This window comes from Phalacrocorax carbo, chromosome 2 (genome assembly GCF_963921805.1).
Source record: "Phalacrocorax carbo chromosome 2, bPhaCar2.1, whole genome shotgun sequence".
Taxonomy (NCBI): domain Eukaryota; kingdom Metazoa; phylum Chordata; class Aves; order Suliformes; family Phalacrocoracidae; genus Phalacrocorax; species Phalacrocorax carbo.
In genome coordinates, this window is record NC_087514.1 from 145,826,476 (window position 1) to 145,837,628 (window position 11,153).

General features: G+C 37.7%; 1 protein-coding gene across 1 annotated transcript in view; it reads left to right on the forward strand.

The window, feature by feature from the left end:
- SLC39A12 (solute carrier family 39 member 12) overlaps positions 1-10,473 on the forward strand; it is a 35,121-nt gene extending 24,648 nt beyond the window's left edge. Inside the window, exons 10-12 of the mRNA XM_064444735.1 lie at positions 2,651-2,809; positions 4,220-4,407; positions 9,290-10,473. Of these exons, the coding sequence (XP_064300805.1) occupies positions 2,651-2,809; positions 4,220-4,407; positions 9,290-9,418 (476 nt within the window). The 3' untranslated portion in view covers positions 9,419-10,473. The remainder of the gene's footprint in view (positions 1-2,650; positions 2,810-4,219; positions 4,408-9,289) is intronic.
- Positions 10,474-11,153: the final 680 nt, after the last annotated feature.

An 11,153-nucleotide genomic window follows, 5' to 3' on the forward strand; every position in this document is an offset into this window, starting at 1 on the left:
TGAAACCATAGTAGGGAAGGGGGTTGTTTTATTTTAGGGTTTTTTTGAGGACACGCATTTTCAAAAGTTTGTGTTGTTAGAGTTCTTATGAAGAGCTAAATGCATAAACATACCTGGGTACCTTGATACTTTTAGGTCTTTTTTTCCCCAAATGGAATAGAATCTGTGGCTCTAAGGCAGAAGCCTGACGTCTCCAGAAATGCCAGACTTCACTATAAACACATGTCAAGTAGGACTGTGAGAGGAGTCAGTCACCTTACGTAGCCAGTGAATAACTCAGAAAGCAAGAAGCTACTGGAAGAAAAAGATGTCTTACTGGCCCTCTTTCATTTATCCACGCTTGTCCTACCAGTATCTGAAAAGATCAGAGAGTAGCATTTTATAATTGGTATGCTCAGAGAGACTTTACATTAACTAGTAATATTTTTGCTGTATGAGTAATGAAAACATTGGAGAAAAGATCTAACTATGGATAAATGTTTGCTTTGAACTCTTACTCAAAGCTTAAAAAACAATCTGCAGTGGGAGTACTGCACCCATTAGCTTTATGAAAGTTATGGAATAGATGATTTCTGATACCCTATTTAAGCAGAGAAAATTATCAAAAATAAATGTAAGATTGTTAAAGAAGAAGAGGCTTTGTAGAAATAGGGTAATAAGTTAATAGATACTGTTACAGCAATATAGCGCTGTGAGATAATTGCTAGTAACAAAGTTGCTTTCAAATAGGCTGAAAGTAAGATAAACATTCAGATTTGTTTATATATGCATCTTCTTAACTTTCAGTCAAGTAAGTTTACAAAGCTCACGTTTGCAATTGCTTCATAATAACCTGATCCCTATGTTATATTATAGACAACATGCTGGAGTGAGTTCCAGTAACCAAGGTATAGCTTCTTCAACAATCAGACACTTGAATAAAACAGACTAATAATATCTCAGGGCAGGACATGATTTTGCCCCTGTCAGTGCTTATTACAAATCACAGACTTAATGCAATGCAGCAATCTATTATTTCTGTGTAATTCATGGTCTGCACTATTGATTATAAACTGCCCATAGTGTTTAGAAAGAACTGTGCAAACTGGGGACATCCACATCTGGCTCTGTAAGCTGGCAGGAAAATCTAACAAGCCTGCCAATTTTTCTGAACCCGCAGAGCTCCCAGGCAACTAGGGAGGATTTTCTGAATACAGTTGTTAGGCTTTTATGTGCTGTGTGTTTTTTTTCAATAATAGTCTGAAGACTTCAGTTCTAGCCAGTTTCTGTACAAAAAGCATCTCCCCCATCACTATAAAATGGTCACCTCTGGAAAAATTACTGAAGTTGAACCTTGTAATAACTATATTCAGACAGTTATGTGCAGCTCCACATTAGCTCCTTAGACTGTCAAAATATTTCTGTGTGGAGCCAACAAAAGTCAGGAAAGCACATGATGTTTAGGGCCCATAACATGACCTGCTTCTTCAGGCATAAAAGCAATGCTTTACAGTGTGTTCTATCCATACTGTGTAGAGGCAAGCTGGATGGGTTTCCTGAGAGGCACTAGAAGGCCCTGCCTGTAAGACTGTGGATAAAATGAGAGGATCAAAGTACAGGATAGGGGAGCCAATTCTATGTTGCTAAGCCTAGACATTAAGCCTATGTATGGAGCCTCATTGGTACTTGAAGAGATAAAATCCCTCCCCCTGAATCCATTCAGCATGCTACATGGCTGTCGGGGTTACAGGCTGGATAGAGAGATCGTCCCTAATTCCCTAGCTTGATTTCAGTACTTTTATCACTAGTAGCACCTTTCCTTTCATCTCACATGCCTGATCATGACCATCCAATGTGCTGTTCCACACTAAAGCAAGGTCACAGAACAATATGGGAAAGAAAAACAGCCATCTGCATCCATGACTGATGCTGCAGACCAGAGTACTATGAGCATACCGCCATTAATTGATTGGACCAAAAGTTGGAAATGAGCATGCTGTAATGCTCTACCAATAGTGATACTCTGAGGCTTGTTGCCTTTCATCTCTGTCTCACTGTGATACAATCTCATAAAAAACAGACCCTGAAAATATTACTTAGTATTAACACACTTTACAGTATTAAAATGATCAGCTGCATGAGACTAAATATTCATTTTCATTATAGCTGTGCAATTCTGTGAGTGGTGGTGGGAAAACTCCCACCTTTTAAGAAGAAAAAAAAAACACAAAAAACCCCAAACAAACAAAAAAACCCAACCAAATAAAAAACCACAAAAAACCAAAACCTCAAACATCTAGAATGCAAGAAATCTTGTGTGAATTTGATCAACTAAGGAAAGATTAATGGAAATCTTCAGGACTTATCATGAGACTGCAGTCAAACCGAGCTCTAAGTTTTTGTCTAAGAGTTGACCCCATAAAAATAAAGAAGGTTATTCCTGGTATTTGCAGCTCTGAATTATTCTACAACCCACTTTTTCATTTCAAGTATATTGAAAGACATATAATAACAAGTGCAAAGCAGATAAACACTCTTGTCCTCTGATTATTTTGAGTGTTCATAATGTGGTATGGGACAAAACCCAAACAATCTGTAACATAGCAAAAATTACAATATCTGTTTGTGTTAAAACTGCTGGGGTTTTTGTTGTTTATTTGCTTTTTCCTAGGTAAGAAAATTAGCTTGTTAGCAATAATGGTTCTGGTGGGTGATAGTCTTCACAATTTTGCTGATGGCTTGGTAATAGGAGCAGCATTCTCATCCTCAACAGAAACAGGTGTGACAACGACTATTGCTATTTTATGCCATGAAATTCCTCATGAAATGGGTAAGAAATATATATGTGTATTTTCCTGATTGGCTTTGTAGTTCCATGTTTCCCAAAGAATTCTTTCTTGTATGACATTAGTGGAAATTCTTCTTGATTATAGCACCATGAACTATAATATTAATGTGTGAGATAGATATATAAAGAAGCTGTTTTCTTCTCTTTCCCCTTCACAAAAAGGAGGGGAGGCTTCTGCCCTCATTATTGGATGCCATCCCATCTCATCTTCTCCAAATGTAAATGCCATCAGGTCAAGAGTCACCCACTATTCTCATGTGTACAGACACAAAAAATAGTAAGCTGTGAGCAAGAGCCATGTGTGCGTAACGGGCATGCATGACACAACGGGCTATCCAAGAGCTTTAATATGCAGCAGAGCCTTTTAACAATGTGTTCCTCATGCTACCCTCATTCCTGCTGCTAAACAAGAGTAACAAGATAATAAGAGAAGATATATGACCCATTTTACTAGCAGACAGGACAGAAAGATAGTTCTATTGAACATTACCCTCAGTTATCTCCTTGTGGTAAATCTTTTAGTATGATGGACACTGTTCCTGACATTGTGTTGATGAACATACATAAGCTGGGAAGTTTGAGATGAGAACTGCAGATTCTCATTTCTATTCTTAAATGACAGAAGATTTCATGTGCTGTCTATGTAGAAAGCTTCCCCAAACAAAAAGGTGAGATGGGGAATTGCTGTAAAACTCTTGTTTGCGTGGCAAAGAAATTACCACAATACTGAACAGTTAATTCCAAAGACAGACCTTCCTAATTCTGGGGCAGTAGCACCCCAGTGTCAAAGTGGCATTTCTACACTCACAGAAAATAATTTTTTAAAACTCCTACTGTGCACCTGTTATGAAATAGCTTAATTTAGAAGAAAAATATGTGATGGGATTCTGATGTACGATTTACCAAAAATAATTAGGTCTGAAATCAGTGGAATTAAAGTCAAACTGGAATCAGACTGGCATAGGTTTTTCTGACTTGCAGCACCTGTAAAACACTCAAAGACCATGATGCAAATCCACTCACATGATTTGAACTGGCAAGTTCCCAGTCGAGAAAGATTTAGAAACTCTGGGAAAGCATGTGGCTTCACTTTTGCGTGTGCCCAAGTTGGAAATGTCACAGAACATTGAGAACTAACAGAAAGCCACTCCTGTATACTGTAGGCTAACTTTAGGAACAGCTAAACAAATATCAGTCAATATGGGTTTTTCGGTTTGTTTTTTTCACACAGGATGAGTTTTTAATTAATTCTACAGAAATCTAAGGGCAGTCCTCCATCATTCCCTATCTTTGTGCATATCTTAATTATTTTCCTTCATGTTTTATTACCAAGAGTCTTACAAACACTTTTATCAGCTGAATAATAAATTTTCTGTCTTTTTCTCTATGCAGGAGATTTTGCTGTGCTGCTAAGTACGGGGCTCCCCACGAAGATTGCAATTTTGATGAATTTTATAAGTGCGCTAACAGCATTCTTAGGACTTTATATTGGCCTTTCTGTATCAACTGACCCATGCATTCAAAACTGGATTTTTACTGTTACAGCTGGAATGTTCTTGTATTTATCTTTAGCAGAAATGGTGAGAACTTCAGTCTGTTGTTATATTTTCTTTTTGACATAACCACATCACAGATGAGTGTCGACAAATGCAGGTGGATGAACTTGGAGGGAAAAAGAGTTCATAGGCTTCTTGGGAAGAGCATGTTGTCTGCCCTGTGTGTCTACAGTGCTTAGAACAATAGCCTGGTTTTGTTTCTTGCCACTACCATGTTACATATAATTAGTAATAAAAAGGTGAAATAAAGGCCATTAAAAGGGTAATAGATGAGAAAGGCATAAAGGACTTTTAAAGGGGGAATGGTAAACAATATCTTTTTTAGGCCTCATAGAATTACTTAGTACAACATTAAGAAATATTTGAACCTGCAGGGTTTTTTGAAATCTTGAAGAAGTTGGCTACATTTTTTCTTTTTACAGCTCCTTTTCTTAATATATTTTTCATCCATTGTTTCAACATTAATTTGCTGTTTCTGAACTAAATGGCAAGTTGCTTATCCTGTGCTCTTCCTGGACAGCCTTTCTATCCCAGAGAGGTTTGAATGAGCTCCTAAGCAATTAAAAACCCATCAGATTGCCTCAACTTTTTCATATTTCCCCAACATTTTTCATACGCCCTGTTCAATAGCAATGATCTGACTATAGGAGAAAAAAAATGTGAAGATATACAGTAGGAGGAAGGTCTAAGGACTGTGGAAGAATGCGGTGGAATCATAACTCATGCAAATGCCTTAGGCCACATCATTTATTGAAGAGATGCCAACTGTTAATTTGTAACAATGCAGAACTTAACTACCTCGCCAGCCTTGTCACATGGCTCTTTAACCAACGTGTTAATGTGAAGCTGCTTGCAAGCTTCTGAACACAGACAGAATATTTTGAATGATTACATGAAGAGCGGGGAACAAAGAGGTCTGTCTCTTCATAAATTATTACTGTGTTTTTCCCAAGCTTGGCTTTCTCTCTGTTGTGTTCACTACTACCCCCCACCTCATGCCTGAGATCACACTTACCAGGTTTAAGCATAATAGTTTAAAACTGATGTGCTATGCCAGTGTTATAATCTATTTTAAAATCTATTTGTAATATAGACCTTAGACCTTGGGTGTATTTTTGCTTCTGTAACAAAAAAGTGAACATAATGTGCTCCTAAGAGCTTATGAGGGAACTGCCTAAGGATTGTGGATGTGTCAAGAGTCCTGACTGAGGTGGTAAATAACAGAAAAGATCATTGTGTAGCAAGGTGAATCTTGTTCTGACACAGAAATTTGGAAGTGAGGCTGCCTACCTACTCAACAGGCATGGTTTTGCTAATGCAGCTAAGAATGATCTAGGCATATTTTTCCTTCAGTGTAGGATCAGCATCCTTCAGGGATCCACAAGCTCCTAGAACAACACCATGGTTATTCCCTCAAAGTAATGAGCCAGCTGTAAATCCCAAGAGATGACAAAGTTCCAGGCAGAGACAAGGACATGATTTCCCTTGTTCTCAGCTTGTCACCATAATCTTGTTCTTGATGTGAAGAGGAGAAAAAAGGGAGAGAGAGGGGAGGATCTTATTTCTTTTACCTCCCTTTTATTGAAAGGATTCAAATTAACCTTTCTCTGCATTTTGTCAAAAGAACTGCCATTGGATTGCTCACCTGTGTTTGTCAGAAGTGCAAGTGTTGAATATCACAGGGATTATTTTATTTTAAAAAATATTCCTGTAGCACTGCAGGAATCTATAGATCTGAAAAGTTTTGTATGTTTGTATAGTACTTCTCAAAAGAAAATCAGCCATGCTTTCTGTATTTTTCAACTTTCTGCACAGAAACAACTTCTGTTCTCTGCTGCATTCTCATCAACAAACAGCAATCATCAGTGTTGCTGCCAATGGTGTACAAAGCTTAACTATAATTTTCAGTATTTTTTAATGGGCTTTCACATATTCATGTGCTTGTCAGAGCAGCAGTTCAATAAGAGAGCAGCAGTTAAATAAAGCTGAACAGCCTCACTGGTTTCTGCACTGAAGAACATTGAGGGGTATGAGGTGGAGGTTCATTGACAGGACAGCACTGTGAGATTGCTGCCACAGTCAAGGTTGCACAGAGCTAATTCTGTTGTTAATTAAAGGTTTTTCATTTCTACAAATGGCATTCTAGCTCCATTAACAAGCAGGCTAGACTAATCATTTTAGAAATCTAAGGAAAAGGACAAAAGATAAAATTATTTATATCCTTCATCATTTTTCACCAAGGAATTCTGCAGAAGTTTAACATACCTTTAATCTGAATTGAAACTGGAGACACCAATATATGGAAGGGAACAGACCAATTCACTCCTAGTGAATCATTTCTTTGACAAAACATGTCCCCTTTTCCTCTTGGGAAACAAACTTGAAAATCCTGTATCAGCCTCTTAATTGATTATCTATGAAGTAATCATTATGGATAAATATTTATGAAATTACATGCATTGTATTAAACCCCAAGGACTGGGACGTCATTTCTCAGTGATTGTACAGATCATATTTGTTTATATGGTTCCTGACCAGAAAGAATTACTGTCTAATTTGAAAGAAGCAAGAAAGACAGTAAGGATGTCAAGAAATAGGAGCTAGCGAACCACTCCCTGAGGCAACTAGTTGACATTTCCTCTGATTAACCTTAAAAATCTTTCAGATTTTGGAAATACAGGAGTGTTTTTAAAGTGGCTTATTGGGCTGTTGCAGTGCAGCAGTCGTGTCATATTTGCCCCAGCTTGGTAGAACTCTTGTTTAGCCAGCACATGGTTGAGAGCCCTTCATGCCTTCTTTCAGCATGCTGCTTCCTAATATTTTGCATCTTTTGTGTGCTCATGATGAAAACATGAGCTGGAGTGGGAACAGAGCTGTCCCTTGATTAACAGTAACTCCTTTGCCTCCAAGAGACTTGAAGCTTTAGTCAGTGTGATGGCATCCAACATCTTGGATGTGGTGCTATCTTCCCTTGATTTGTGAAGTGTTTTGCATCTGCCAGTTGAATAGGCCTATGCTTCCCAAACAACAAGGATTTCCTTGGTGCACCACACACACTTGTGTATAGGTGAGTTCAGAGAGAGTTGGGGAACCATAACAGATACTGTGTCAGCAATCAGCTTTTGTTTTCAAAGAGATAAGCAGGGATGTCACACTAGGTAAGACTATAGGTAAGGCCTGTGAGCTCGATAACATGCACATAGGCTAGGTGGAGGGAGGAGAGATCTGCATTGGACATAGGAAGGATACTACCTGCTGAAAATTTCTTCTTAAAACTTTCTTAGGAACCGACTGTGCATGTGTGTAACTTGTAAATTGGCACTGACAGCAATAGGAGAAAATACCAGCTTTTGCAGTGGGAAGAGAAAAAGTTTCTTATTTAGAGTACTTGTTCACTCATGCACTGGGGAAGAGGACAAAATAGACTGATTATAAGGATGAATTAGAAAGACCAAAGGTTTAGACTGGAACCCTGGATTCAGGCCTAGGCCTTAATTAACAGTTTTTACTTATACACAGAACAAAACCCACAATGCTCAGAACACTTACAAGCTGTCAGTTCAGATTTTTATTTACATCAGAACTTTGAGGTGTTTACATTGGCTTTAGACTAAATGTTTCTGATGATCCTTAAATACAAATTAAATATAACCACATGAGTTTCTAAGGTGCAAATTTGTACCATGATTTAAACCACTGCCTAGCTGTTATGAAGAGCCAGGACCTTAGGGTTTGCCTGTTATTCTTATGCAAAACTTTAAAGTGGAGGCATATTTTTCACCATAGTTTTCTTTTGGGCCCATGCCAGCTTCCAGAGAAAGAAGAGTGCAGGAGAAGCAGACCCAGAGACCCCCCCCTCTGACAGAGGGAAGGACAAGCAGAGCAAATAGATGTAAACATACCCTCTTAGCCTCCTTGATCAGCACCACTCCACTGTCTCCCAGTGGCTGATGCTGTTACAGCTCCTGTGAGGAGGCTCTAAAGAGCAGAGGAAATAAGTAGCTTCATTCAAGCACAGGCTGTGAGTGGAGCAGGAGGGCAACGTGATGGGAGAGTGCCAGGACCACTCGCTCTTGTTTTGAGATTCACAGCAAATAGACAAAACCCACAACCAAAACCAAAGGTCAGTACCAGGTCATTGCTCTATATTTATTTCCAAAGTTGATGCCAAAGTATCAGCAGTCATTAGTGTCTCCCCTGGAGTCTATAACACATAAAGCATAAATACTAAGAGAGTCTGAGCCTAAGGCATCATTTCCACAGGTTCTGTTAAAAGACACACGTTTTGTTTAAAACTTTGATGAAAGAGACCATGTAGGAAGGTCAGCATACGTAGCTTTTAAAATTATTATAAACAGCTGCTCTGTTCCTTTACTTGATTTAAAACTTGCAGAAAAAAATATTAAATGTAACTTTTTAAGCATATTTGAAAGGTCCTGTTTTCTACTTGTATGTTTACTAAAGCCCAAGTAAATAGGAGTGTTGCCAGTTATTTCAGTAAGAGCAGGATTGACCCTATATATAGTACTGAAACAAAAAAAAATCAAACTAGTTTATTCCCACACAAGGGAATCACTAATTTTACTGAATAAGCACTTCCTTACAGACAGCTGTATGAAATTACTAAAAACTATTGAGAAGTTAACAGATTTTGGAATCTCATTTATAGTTCTTGTTGGTGCTAGTAAGAGAACCATTTTGGGCAGAATTTGATTAATTTAAATATTTCGCTGTCAAGATCGGCATTGTTGCAATGTACAGAACATTCTACAGATTAATAGCTATATTCAGAAACTCAGCATTTTACAAGTTTTTTTAATGAAGTTTGCCTTCTTTTCCCATAAGACTTCTTTTCCCAGAGATGAATATATCTGGCTCTCATTCTGGTGTCTCATTCTTTTTTTAGCTTCCTGAAATGACTCATATTCAGACACGGCGACCCTGGTTGATGTTTCTCCTACAGAACCTTGGATTACTATTAGGCTGGCTTTGTCTCTTACTTTTGGCAATATATGAACAGAAAATTAAAATATAAGTTTTCAGCTGGAAATCTTGAAGTACCACTTATGACAGTGGATAGCATTATTCATTATTTTGTCATGTCTGCTATAGTGATATACAAATTAAGTTGCTGGTATTTTTATATCTGAGGAGTAGATAACTATTTCACTTTAATAACTTATTGTTCAGATTTTGTAATTTTTTTTTTTGTAAACATGAATGTTTAGAATTATGTTTTATTTGTTGCTGAGTTTACCAGATCCCATGCTCAAACTCACATGAGCTTTTGATTAGTTTTTATTGAGACTGTTCTAGTTGAATGCTCTAAGTGATCTCTGCCAGTCTGGTTGAAGAAAAGAATAAAACACTTTTATATGCCATAATTAAAGTGGACTAACCATAGTTGAATAATTTGAAGGAGAAAAGTTTGTTACCTCTTAGTACATAGAATAGATGTATTTCTATAAAACTAGAAAGCATAGCAAAACTAAATTGTTAAATGGCATACAGCGATCTCATTATAATATCTGCATTATCTACTTTGTCAACATAAAGATCCTCAGTGGTCGTATCTTACTGGTCCACTGTGGCAGGTAAAAAATGACAAGTGTAAATGTTGAAGTTTATTATCTAGAGATCTGAGAATGTACTTTTCTGACTGTAATATAGTTTCTCATACATGTGATGGAATCTCTGACAGTCAAGCATTGGACTATAGTAACTGTCAGAGTAACTGCCGTCTGCATTATCCCACCTCTGATGGTCACCCATAGCAAATGCTTATGAATGATTATACAAAATGTGTTTAAATTATTTTTTCCCTGATAACCCTTCCAGGCTCCTCAAGTCAAGGGGTTCCCTGAGCCAGATGTTGCTTCTGAACTGTCACATTTAATAAACACCGATAGCGCCTTCCAGTCAGCAATTAGCTTATTCATACAAATGTGATGTGCATTACGGAAAGAGCTTTTTCAGATGTCTAAAGTGCATGTAGTTGTGCTCTCTTAGGGCCTCACTGCAACTCCTTCTGTCTTGAGTGATTTTTGTGTAATTAGTCCTTGATTTCAATGGAATTCTGCAGAAGTTAAAGATGACTCATTTAATTTAGTATTGCAGAATCAAGCCTGAAACAAATATACAAATTCTGCCCTGAATCCGAGGTGCTGAGCATCTTCCAAGATGTACTGAGCAGCATGCAACTGTGTGATTTCTGCTACTTACACTCTATCAGTTTTTGGCATAAGACTCCCCCTTACCTAATTTATTTTTTTGTATGAGAATGGAGATGCATTCTTTCTCCCTCCTCCGATGAAGTGTGGAAACAGAGAGCAAGATACAGAACAAACATATATTCTTTATGCAGCAAGTGGATATTTTCCTTGTCTTAACGCAGGCTTGAAATATGGCTACATTACGACATGATATGACTGTCTCACAATGTGTCCTGTGGTTATTTGACAGCTACTAGTGAAGGTACAATTATTCTCATATTACAGAGGGGAACAGAGTCTGCTCTCCTAGAGCACTGTCAGTTCTCAAAGGCTTCATGGGCACCATACTACCTTATCATCAACACTTAAAGTGAAAATAATTCTTAATTTCATTGTTTGTAATAGACCAAATTCATGAGCTTGTGGACCTTTAGTTATCCAGAGACTACCCCTGGGGAAAACACTTGAAGATCATTTTAAAGGTAGATATGCACTCATTTTCAGCACCTGTTAGTTAGGAATATCTGTAGCAAATACCCCAATGCACACTTAAATGTA